The sequence below is a fragment of the Anoplolepis gracilipes genome, chromosome 11, assembly GCF_047496725.1.
Source record: "Anoplolepis gracilipes chromosome 11, ASM4749672v1, whole genome shotgun sequence".
In the NCBI taxonomy this organism is placed as follows: domain Eukaryota; kingdom Metazoa; phylum Arthropoda; class Insecta; order Hymenoptera; family Formicidae; genus Anoplolepis; species Anoplolepis gracilipes.
The window spans coordinates 8,429,157-8,441,686 of NC_132980.1; the positions used below are offsets into that span (position 1 = coordinate 8,429,157).

A 12,530-nucleotide genomic window follows, 5' to 3' on the forward strand; every position below is an offset into this window, starting at 1 on the left:
ATGTATAATTGATGATTAATATACTCACCGTACGGTTTTACAGAATTGAGTACTGAAGAGGCAATAAATGATTGGGTTAGCAGCTGAATTGAGCGGCGTTAAACTTTGTATGAAAGTGGCGACTGCAATATTCGTCTGAGTTTTTGGTACATGCCCGTACACTTGAAGGAGGTCGAAGACTATGTACGGACTCCAGCAAAGGATAAACACTGAAACATAGAATCTTCGATTACATCGTGAGTACTATAATTTATGTTACGTTTATAATATAATATAATTATTAATTCTTGTGGGATTTGCACAAATATGCAAATATTAAGATAAAAATGCACAAAGATTATTGTAATATTTGAAAAATAAAAAAAGTATACGTAATTAAAATACTAATCGAATAATAAATAATATAAATATTGATAGCATAATTCAGAAATAAAAAAATATACATTATTTTTGATAAACTGTTACGGATAAAATACAATTAAATTTGCACCGTTACGTCAATTGAGAGACTTGCCGTTTCTATTTTAAATTACAAAGAGCGTAAAATCCTGACAATCAACATCCTCACAGCTCTAAGTTTGTGTCAGTTTAACTTTAGATAATAAATCTAAAATAGTGAGACGCTCCATTTGTCTTTTTGAATTACGCTTTGATTTATATTCAGGGTGTCTATTCTCTAGAAAAATATGGAAAACCCTGGAGTTCTTATTCCTGGAATTTTTTTGTATCTGGAAAAATCAGGGAAGTCTCATGGAATTTTAGGATTCAGGAAATTATTTCGAAAATTCTCTTTTTGATAATTTTACTCTCAATTGTGAACAGTCAGCCGTGTGTGTAAAACTGGCTCACTTTACGGAAAGTTATTATTTATTGAGAATATTGGTCTCGTTTTATTTTTAATAGTTCTAGAGTTTTTAATAAATTAAATAAATATTTCCGGCTATTAAGCAAAAAAAAAATAGCTCGGAAAACAAACCGAGACGTCAAGTTCACGCTGCTTACTTTGTCTGCTGATTTTTTTATCAGATTTTAAGCGTTTGAAAATTCTACAATAATTATACAAAATGGTCTATACGCAAAAATTATTAATATATTAAACAAATTAAATCATCCGAGATGCTCGACATATAAGTAGACACGAGGTGAGACGCTCGTATTTTCGCTTGTCTATAATAAATTAATTGTGTATATGTATATACAGGAAGCGTCAATAATTCCTTTATAAAAGAATTTATGCACATATTAATGCATATATATTTTTTATTTATTTATTTATTTATTTTTGTTTATATATTCAATGTCTTAATATAATATTCAATATGAAATACATATTTTTGGTAATTTTTAATGATAAAAGAAAAGAAAATATTATGCAAAAGAAAATGCTTATCTTAGAAGAGTTATTCAGTTTTTTAATACATTTATAAATTTAGCACTTGAAACTTAAGAGGCTCTGTATTTTTCTTTGTATGAATGAAAAACATTAGAAAATATATGTAATAAAAAAATTTATTTTAAAGAAAGTTATATTAAAATTTTGAAAATATTCTCTTTACTTGGAATTTTAGTCAAATCAGGGAATTTTCAAGGAATTTTTTTACAAGATTTGAGTAGACACCCTGTATATTGTAGCTTCCGATATTTTAGAAATAGTTGTCAATTCTTCTTCTATTATTTATAGGAATCTTATGAAACAAAAACTCGGAAAAACATTTTTATAATTACAAATATAAAAAGTAGACGATTACATTTGGTTTGATCGCTTTTGATCGAAACATTTATTAAATCCTAGATGACTCTTTTCCAAACATCTGTATCTTTCGGAAACGAATGTTTTTTCTGTTTAATTTCTGATATATTACTGTGGATCTAGTTGGCATTACTGTTATTTAATTTAAATCGTTCAACATGCAGATGATATCTTAATAGAACACGTGAATTAAAGACGTAAAATTACACAGATAATAATATCTATAGGATACGTTATAATAAAAATATATAAATTTAATAAAATATCTTAGAGATATATTTGTAATAAAATTAATTCGTGAAAAGTTATTTTTTTCCAATTGATAAAAATTGAAAAACTGGTAGTTAAACGGTTTTGTTAAAAAAAGATTTTTAATTTATCATACGTCGTTTTTAATTTATTGGAAATTAAAGAAGTGAGAAAGTTGTATGTTGACACTTTTTGATACGAGATAGATAGCCTTTTTTTATTTTTTAATAAATCTATAATCAAAAAAGAGTTAAGCACTATCATTCTACCGATATTGGAAAAACTACGAGCTGAGAGAAGGTATCAGTCGCCAAACAGGAAAATGGCAGAACATCTGACGCATAGTGAAATAACTTTTCTAACTAAAAACAACAAAACAGGTCTCAGCTTCAAATTGTTTTTACAGCTAATTCATTTCTCGTTTGAGAACATTTATCTTCTGGTTTTCCAATAACATCACATATGAGATATTCTTTAGTAATGGTAATATTTTAATGTATTAATGATCTATAAATAGTGAAATTATTGAATTCATTAATATGTATGATTTCAGAAATATTACTACATCAGCAATTTGATAGTACAACTTGAGAAAATGATCCTATAAAGTATGTCGGCAGTTATTTTGCCAATTTAAAAAAAGTTTGCAACAGTTAAAAAATTACGAGTTTTATAAAAGAGTTCTTTAGAAAAGTTTGTTTTCTTTATAATGACACAGAATGCGAAAAAAGTTAAGTCCTTTTTAAACCGATCTAGAAATATATAATTTTCAATATAATTTCATATTTCGTAAATTAAAGAAAATTAAGCAAAATAAATTATTTATATAGATATTTATATAAATATTTATATAAATATATTATAAATAAATTTTATATTTAAAGATAATTTATAGAGATAAAACATTAAAAAATATAATCTCTTTGTATATAATTTTGATGTAACATTTTTCAAAGTAAAATTATGCTTGTAGTTTGTTAAAGCCGCTTTATTAGCGATGGAAGTTAAAGTCTCTTTATTGTTCAATTTATTAATAAAATGACGCATATTAATAACGTTACTGTACATATTAAGATTTGAGAATATTATAGCGGTTTATTGAAAATTGAAAACTGTGCATATCTCTAATTCAATGATTAATGATTATGCAACGAAAAATTTGATTAAATATAAATCGGCTTATTTGATTCGTCATCGCGATGAGTGTGTAACATTTTAATGACCCACCAAAAATGTATAAACGTTTCCAAAGGATGCAATGAATGCTTGCATTGTGTGTCTTCTTTATAACTGATGGATGAACGTATCTATTGTTATTTTAAGAACGGGGATATTGCTGACATATAAATACAATGTATACGTTAGGAAGTTCATTGCTCCGATATGCCGATATTCTTGTTCCATTTTAAAATGAACAGTTAAAAGAAAGTTTATCACGCGAAAGATTTAGTAAAAAGCTCGCAAACATCAAAATGAAATTAATATAAAAATTAAATTTTTGTACATATTTTTTATATTAGGCATTTTTTATTAAAAATATTTTTATTTAATAAATCTATTAATAAGAACATGAAGAGAAAAAAATTTGATAACTATATATGAAGTATATTATTTTATATAAAAATTATTATTTTTAAAGCTTATTTAAAAAAAGAAACATTAAAATTTTAAAACACATTAAAAAATTAGTAAATTACAATAGTTTTAAAGAGTATGTTCCGTACAGCTATCCCCGTTTTTTCGTAAAATTGTAACTAACAATAACTGCAATAGTTTAAAAAAATGTTTAACAATAAAACAATTTTTTTAAATTTATTTATTGATTGAAAAAATTTATCTATTAATTTACCTGTTAAATTCAGTTTTCACAAGTTATTTAATAATTTAAAGATAATTTTTAATTAACAGAAAATAACGCATATTTTAATAAATACTAGTTTAATATAAAGATTTAATGAAAATGTATGAGTCTTTTATTTCGAGATATGGAAAGCAAAGTGCATCACAAGCGCAACTGCAATACGCACGATATATTATGCGCGTGGTAATTTCAAATCACGAAACAAGATTACCGTTGCAACTTTTATGCGAAATTTATTCTGCGTGTATAACTTTTTTCGTTTTATTTTTTCCGCTTTCACTGATTTCACAAAATCTCAGTACTCCCTTTCAGAAAACACTGAATGAGATTTACTTTCGGTATCTTTATAAGTATTAGAACGATAGTCGTCGTCAGTTAAAAAAGAAGAAATTTTGCTGTTCCTATTGATGAAAACAAATCTGATTATCTTTAGCGATTTCTTGTACATGTTTCAAAATCATTTCTTTAAAGGAATGAGCATGCTATATAATAAAAAACTTATAGATGTTTTTATTGCAACTGTTTGAACTGTCAAAGGATTTGCTTCAACGAGATTCAAAGCTAGTGAATAAAAAATGTCTATTTAATTCTCTCTAAGAATTAAGAATGTCTAAAGATAAAGTAAATAAAATATTAAGATTTATGAGAGATAATACTAGATATATATTATAATTACAAAAGAATATCTCATATGTGAGTAAACTCACGTCGAATTCATATTGTAATTTATGTATGTGTTTTTTAATACAATATAATCCAAAGAAACAACTTTCTTGATTGAAATTTGTAATATTAACAGTCCTTTTTGTGTCAAAAAAAGAACGGTTATTTAATTTTACTTGAAAGCTAATTTAATTGAAATCTCATTATTATTTGTAAAATATTTATATGTCTCATATTTTTTATCCGCAATTTATTTAATCTAGAGCGACGTTTCGTTCTTAAATACGCTATACATATGTACAATTCTTTTTGTCTTTACATGATTCGTACTCCTACAAGAATATCGAATAGAGAATATACCGGCTTATCTCCTTGTGGCGCGTCTTTTACGTTGCAAATAAAACGGTTCACCGATCTTGTATGAAAAGACATAGGAAAAGCTTGATAGGAGGTTATTACTTTTTATTATCGCAAAAAGACGCTCTGTCTTTGAGAACGCCGCTCTCTTTCCGTTATTATTGTTCACGTCGAAATATTCGTGTACATACGTCAAAGAAAGAAAACATTAATGTTTCAAACGTATCGTATAGTCTGTCGGAATCTAAAAGTTTTCTTTACATTTACAAACTAATGCATGAATAACGAGTTATCATAAAATCATATGTGTTAGATCTTAAAGTGTAACTTTACAAGTCAAGTCAAAGTTTCTGTAAATATTTGCTTGAAAAGATTTTCTTCGAAATCTGAATCCCCTTTGAAGTGTGTCTTTTGATGATTTAATAGAATTTGAAACTACTTTCTATGCTATAATTTCTATGTTACAATCACTTCTGAGTTAGTCCGACAAAGTTTAAATAAATATAAATAACATTTTTATAAATTAATATAAAAGAATATATACATATATAAAAATGCATATATAAAAAGAAAATATATGTATATATATATATATATATATATATATATATATTTATTTATTTTTTTAATTTTATAGAAAGCATGCTTATCTATTATACGATTATAATTCGTCTACAATAGAATTGCTGCATATTTGGTGATTTTTTACCGTTATTTTACATTTAATTTATTACTACATACATTTATTTTTTATTTCTTTTATTTAAAAATTTAACAAAAAGATATATAAAATCTATTTTCTTATTTTTCTCTATAAAAAGATAATTTAATTTTTTTACGTTTACAATTATTAATTAATTAACATTGCGATACTTTGCATTAGCAAAATTTCTGTGATTTGTATCTTACCGAAAACTATGACAAAAGTCATTTTAACGGTTTTGATTTTCGCCCTGGGGATGAGACCTCTGGAGGATGCCCTTCGAGTATCTCTAGTCGGTCCCTGACGTAATGCTGCTCCTTGTGACCATATTGTGACCACGATGACTGTGTAACAGCCTCCTATTATCAGGGTGGGCGCTATAAAGAGACTGAAACTCACCAGACTCATATAGATCTTCCATTGGGTCGGGGAGCCCAAATCGATCCAGCACTGTGTCGTACCCTATAAAATGATCTTCTGCGATTAGGTTCACCTCGTGAGTATCACGCGTATTCGATTTCCGAAAGGTCCTTCCAAAAATGAGAAACCGATTTGTATATTGTAACATCATCTAAGATATATTTTCTTTATAGTTAAAAAAAAAATATAATAAAACTCAAAACACAAAACTCAAAAACATATGTTTGAACAATTAAAAATTTTTTAAGCCAAAATTTTGTGATGTCTGTAGTTTTTAAATAATTTTTACATTTAAGAAATATATGTGTACCTGTATTCGTTTCTCTTCGTATAGAAATATCATCGGCATACTGAATAATGCTGATAGAGCCCAAGCCGTAATTACTAAAGCTCGAGCTCTCCACCCTGCGATTAAAATTAATACGTCAATCTTAAAATTAAATTTTTGTGATTAATACATAAATACATAATGACAAAAATAATTGTACCTAACAAATATTAGAAATATGACACAAAATTTTTAGTTTATTTTAACATATTTACATTTTAACGTAAATAAATTTTAATAAACGTAAATAAAATTGTAACATAAATACATTTATAAAAAGATTTATATTCGAGTGATTATTCTGTTCTTGCTTGTCTTATAACATATATATATATATTTTTAATAAGCACATATAAATATGCAAATTATTTTGATATACATATAATAAAAGTTTAATTTTTCTCTAACAGAATCAAAAAAATAAACAGAATTTGTTTTAATTAGCAATTGATTTATAATATAAGAAATATCGACAAAAATAAACTCTTATGTCATTAATTTGCTGATGATTGAGTATCGAGTAACGTTCAACTGTGATTTGTAGTCTAGAATCGGACACCTTCGATTTCTGTAATTCCAACTATCGACAAGTCACAAGAACGTCGAGAAAGCAGAAGATAAATTTTATATCGGTGCGAGATACACATTGCAACGATCCGTGAGATACCTCCATGTGATAGACGACATGACTATCTCCAGTAGAAAGATAAAAGAATTCGGCGACGCCCTTTCTCCATTCTTTATCTTGTCGCGTCAAGAAAAAGAAGACAGATAAAAAAAGAAAAAAAAAATTATTTACGATTCACGTCAGAAGCAAGCATATTAATTTTGAAAAGAATTATTGCATCACAAATGGGTCACTAGGATAATCTGATTGTCATTGACAGATATTATTTTATCAAAGCAACAATATTATCGAAAAAAGTCTCACGGCATCGATTTTTACTATTTTTCATTTTAAGACTTTATCTAGCACAAATTCTGCGAGTAAAAATAGATGCAATATCTGGTATAGGAATCAAAGCAATTTCTCAATAAGCAGTAAATATGAGGAATAAAATAGAGAAAATGAAATGAGAAGGGGTTTTAATATGCAAACATTTCTCGGATGACATAAATGCGAAGATGAGTGGCTTTCATACGCTACTATGCGCGTGATTGATGGATATCAGTAAAATAATCTTTGATCTGCCTTTGAAATGATTAGAAACATTTGGTTGAAAATTAAACCCATGCATATTAAAATCATGTTAGAAGCAATCCCATTATCGCACATTAAGATTAATTGATGTGAAAATAATGATCAATTTAAAGGGATTTACTTTCTTTTTTATTGTTAATTACAAAAGTTTACATTTTTTGATATTATTTAAATAACATTATAATTTAGTTAATTAAATTATTTAATTTTATTGACTCCTATTATTAAATTCATTATTATCATTTCAAATTTCCTCTACTTTATGCTAATATTGCTCCTGTATCTTGTTAACTTTAGTAAAAGAGAGAATTTCTCAAATAATATGTTTTTTCTTTCAACATTGTTAATTAAGTGTAATATACATCTATAAAAACCTTTAAAATAGCTTTTTTATTATAAACAATTGAAAAGTTTTGCATAAAAGAGGAGAGTGACATTTTCGCTTTTAAATATCGGATGCTATTCATGAGTTACGTTATATATTTCGCGGAGTTGAAACTAAATTAAGTTTAGCTCGGTGGTGCTGCTTTGTAAGGGGATCCAACATTAAAGGCTGAGATCATATACGCAGTAATGTACTCACAGCTGCCTGAGAAATTCATTGGACGGGTAATGGCGTCGTATCTGTCGATTGACAGAGCCACGAGGACATAAGTCGAGCTGTAGGTCACTACGGCTTGCATAAACCTTATCAGCTTGCAAGCTACGTTTCCCGCGTACCACGTGACCGTTGTTCTCCAAATTATGTCTGTCAGTACGGATATTAGGCCGACTAGCAGATCTGCAACAAGATACATGACCACGAATTGTGATATACATTGTTCGCTAATCAATATTCACTATCAGTGCTCTGTTAGAATATGGGGCTTCTCTACTCAACATATTTCTCAAATATCCAAAGTTAATAACTAATATCTAGACACTGAATTTCCTGCAAATCGTGTTGTTCAGAGAAGGATGGATAGATAAAAGGATTAGAAAAAGAGAAAAGGTTTAGATAAAAAATTAATAAGAATTTATTTCGTTTACTTTGCATTTTATTTTTGTTATAAAAAATGTGTATGTGCGCGCATATAATTAGTGTATTGATCTATAAACTAAATCAACATTTTTCTTTATGATAAGGATTAGTAATAATAATTAGTATAATAAAGGGATGTATGTAAATAATATTGCGTTATCACACGAATGTTCGCATGTAAAATTTTAATAATACGAATGTATAGAAATTTCGTGGAAGCGTCGCGCGATTGTTAATTAGCTCACATATTCAGTCGTTTATAAAATAAATCTATTTTAACTACGGGGGAAGAGGAATAAATGTTTCTCCAGATGTGTAATCAATTTATAGCTTGTCGCGATGTTTTAGATCGCGTTGCTCTACATTTGCGTAAAATTATAATTAAAAATTGTTGATATCACAAAATGAGCCTGACACAAAATAAACGTGACGTAAATATGTCGGTAATTTTGACATTATATGATGTTCGTATATCAGAAATACGTCGTTGTAAAACACTGTTTTAAAATTATTTAAAATAGCGTTAATTTTTTTTATAAAGATATATTATGTGATATATGTTTTGTAATGATTAAAAATGCAAAAGATAGAGATAAGATTTATATCTTGCTAAAAGCAGCGTAGAATTTTTATCCATTATTACGAAAGAATTAAACAAGACTTATATTATTAGGCTTTTATTTACATATTATATATACCATCAATATCACGTATCGTTGAGTTTTTTTATATAAATTTTAATGTCAACAACAATCCGGTTCTGTGATGATCAGTATGCATTATTATAATTAAAAATCGTGATTATTGAGAATATAATTTATAAGAATATTTGACGTAACATTAACGTAACGGTGACGTTATGTATAATATGTAATTTCATTTACATAATGTATAACTTTACTTTTTTATATATTATACCGATCACATCCAATCTTTTTTTTTAGTAGATTTTTATTTACGGATTACAATATTATGATTTTTATTTATGATGAATTAGGATGGATTTATGAATAAACTTGAACTATAATGATTATAAAATCGATTTTTTAATAACTTTAAAATTTAACTTTATCTAAGCTTTCCTGCTTATAAGTTTGATCGTAAAAACGTTTGAAAAAGAGGAAGTGCAGCCACTACCCCTCGCTAACTTCATAAATAAACCAAGCTCATCCCTTGTTTTTGTCGTTCATATTTTATCGACGAAATAGAAATTCGATTTCACACCCTTGCTTCTCGATAACACCGGTCGTGATATTAATATTGAAATTGAAGAATAATTGCTTTTCAATATAATAAAAAAATGCTCCAAGAGTTAATTAAACTAGAAAGCAATTTGTTACTATTAAATCATAATGCTGCAGAGGCGTAATAATTTTACTTATAAAATACACACACATTTTAAGTGATTGACGTTATACTTTTTCTACTTTTTTAAACTAGAAAAATCTAGTTTTTTTTCTGTCCATTTTGGAATAAACAATTTTATTTTTACTGATTTATTGATTGAGCTATGATTTAAATTCAAAGTTTATATTGTTTCTCTATATTAGCACAATTTCCATAATATTACAATATATATATATATAACGCAATGTAGAAAATACATTTATTCAACGCGGATTTCAATACTGTTAAACACCATCAATTTCGAGAATTTACACTAGCGAAGTATTCTGATTGAAGATTCCAGAACACTTGCAGTCCATTTACGAAAACCTTTCTTAGAAACGATCAAATTTGTTCGCGTTAATGGCTACACTTTAAAGTACTCCTATATATTCAACCTAGATGTTCTCAGGTGATGTTGAAATCCTTTGATACCTTTATGCTCATGCTTCGCAACTTTACGATCGGATTTATCAACTTTTCTCAATTTTCTTTTATCGTCGATTACTCACATTCAACGTTTTAAACAATCGGTCAAGGACAGAAGGATTTTATCGCTCAATAAAAATGCATTAATAACATGTCTAACGCAGAAGCAAAGTAAAGATGCGAAATATATTCTCTTAACAAAAAGCTATTTTCAAATCTACTGAAAAATATGTTTTCAAATTTTTTATTCCTTCTTAAATATTCTACACACCTGTTACATATTAATAACACTTTTTATATATTAGTAAATCAAAAGTGTTTTTTATTTCTATTTTTTTTGCTTGGTAAAGTTCTTGTTATATCTATTTGTGTTCGTGCACAAATTGATTATTCGTACAAATGGACACGAAACCAGTGAAAAAAAGGGATATAATAATTTTACTTTCATTAGCGAAGCCTTTTTATCATTTCTTTCTACAGTTAATAAATGTAATAAGATTAGAAGTAAAAAAGCCGATAATGAAATTTATGTAGTAGCAATTTAATAGTGATGCTTGGATGATTTTAAAATTCATTTCACAGAAGTTTCTTTTCGAAGAAAGAAAAAATTCGTGTAATAAAATTTATATATATATAGAGAGAGAGAGAGAAAGAGAGAGAGAGAGAAAGAGAGAGAATATTAATTATTATTTCAAATACAAAAACTACGTTTAATTAAGAAAAGAGAAATTTTCTGACAATAAGATAATTTTCTAAAGTGAAAGAGTAGAAAGACTACCTTAGACATTGTTAAATCTTAATATTATTGAAAGGATTTTCCTATTGACTATTGAAATATCTTGAAAAGTAATTTCTTTCAAGCAGACATACACACACATACACATTATTGTTGCATAAGAGGACAACGTTGTTATTTGAAAAATTTTCTTCTTTAATTCAAATAGCGATGTTTATCGCGAAATACTACAGCAACACTTACTATCGAGAATATCTCAATACGTATTTTAAAGTCAGCTTGATTACAGATGAACATATTTTTACACTCTGTATAAGAGTTTCTTGTAACATTTTTATCTTTCTTGTCGCTGTACTAGGACGATTTTATGATGTCTCTTATATATATTTATTGTGCAGACAAACAGACTTTAAAGAGATTTAAATAATTGGATAGTCAATAATTCGAGTGTTGACTTTCAGATTATTCAGAGATACATTTCATATCTTTTGAAAGAAAGAAAGAAATGTATTTTTTGGTATAAATCATATTGTATACATAAAGAGAGACACATTATTGCGCTAATTAATTAACTTGTTGAACTCATAATGATTTAATTAATTTTAATAAAGATAAAAATATATTTCCTGACAATTTTGAAGTTTTTAAATTTGGAATTTTCTAAAAATAATTTTCAATTATCATCCAAAGAATCATCTCTCTTCATAATATATTTGTTTTAAAATGCATATTTTTACTTGTGTCTCACTTTCTCTATAGCATGCTATTTTATGCTACATTATAAAAGGCATTCTTTCTTTTCCATTTCGCAGACATTAACTTCGCGGTAAGCGTATCTACTTTAATGCCGCCAGTTATTATACGAGTAATATATACGAGACTAAATAGACACGCAACTTAACCATCACTTGATATCAAACTCTTTACCATTAAAATAGTAGAGAGTCTACGTTGTTTTTGATTAAAATTTTTCTGCGTAATACAAGTATAATGTGTGTACTACATATTATATTTATAAGCATTATATGTACTAATTGACATGATATATTAATTATTATTAAAATCATCTATAACAATAAATTATTATTAAAAGATATTAGTTATATTATTGCAAAAAAAGATATCTTTCCATCAATTGTTTTTGTTTGCGAACGAAAACACATATATCCGTACATACAGTCGACATATGCAGGTACAGCAACAACTTAATAGGAGAAACTTTTACACCATGTACGCGCGATCGTCTGTATTTCCGATATCCGGTGCACAAGATACGTCACCGGAAAAAGAAAGAAAAATCTTTATCTATAATACGTGTACACGGAAAGGGATGTACCATCGTTTCCTCAGAGTTTAAATTGAAACAAACATCGGAAGCGAGGGATTTATGAGAAAACTTTACGTTATATCTAATTTATATATTAAT

General features: G+C 27.1%; 1 protein-coding gene and 1 long non-coding RNA gene across 4 annotated transcripts in view; one reads left to right on the forward strand and one right to left on the reverse strand.

The window, feature by feature from the left end:
- Positions 1-12,530, reverse strand: part of Ccap-r (Crustacean cardioactive peptide receptor) — a 72,167-nt gene that overhangs the window by 4,429 nt on the left and 55,208 nt on the right. For all 3 annotated transcript variants that reach the window (XM_072901885.1, XM_072901886.1, XM_072901884.1), the window contains exons 4-7: positions 8,116-8,313; positions 6,314-6,408; positions 5,790-6,045; positions 29-209 (exon numbers count right to left, since the gene is read on the reverse strand). In XM_072901885.1, coding sequence (XP_072757986.1) covers positions 29-209; positions 5,790-6,045; positions 6,314-6,408; positions 8,116-8,313 — 730 coding nt within the window. The remainder of the gene's footprint in view (positions 1-28; positions 210-5,789; positions 6,046-6,313; positions 6,409-8,115; positions 8,314-12,530) is intronic.
- LOC140670963 (uncharacterized) overlaps positions 129-12,530 on the forward strand; it is an 81,187-nt gene continuing 68,785 nt past the window's right edge. The window contains exon 1 of the long non-coding RNA XR_012047651.1: positions 129-236. This is a non-coding gene — a long non-coding RNA (uncharacterized lncRNA). The remainder of the gene's footprint in view (positions 237-12,530) is intronic.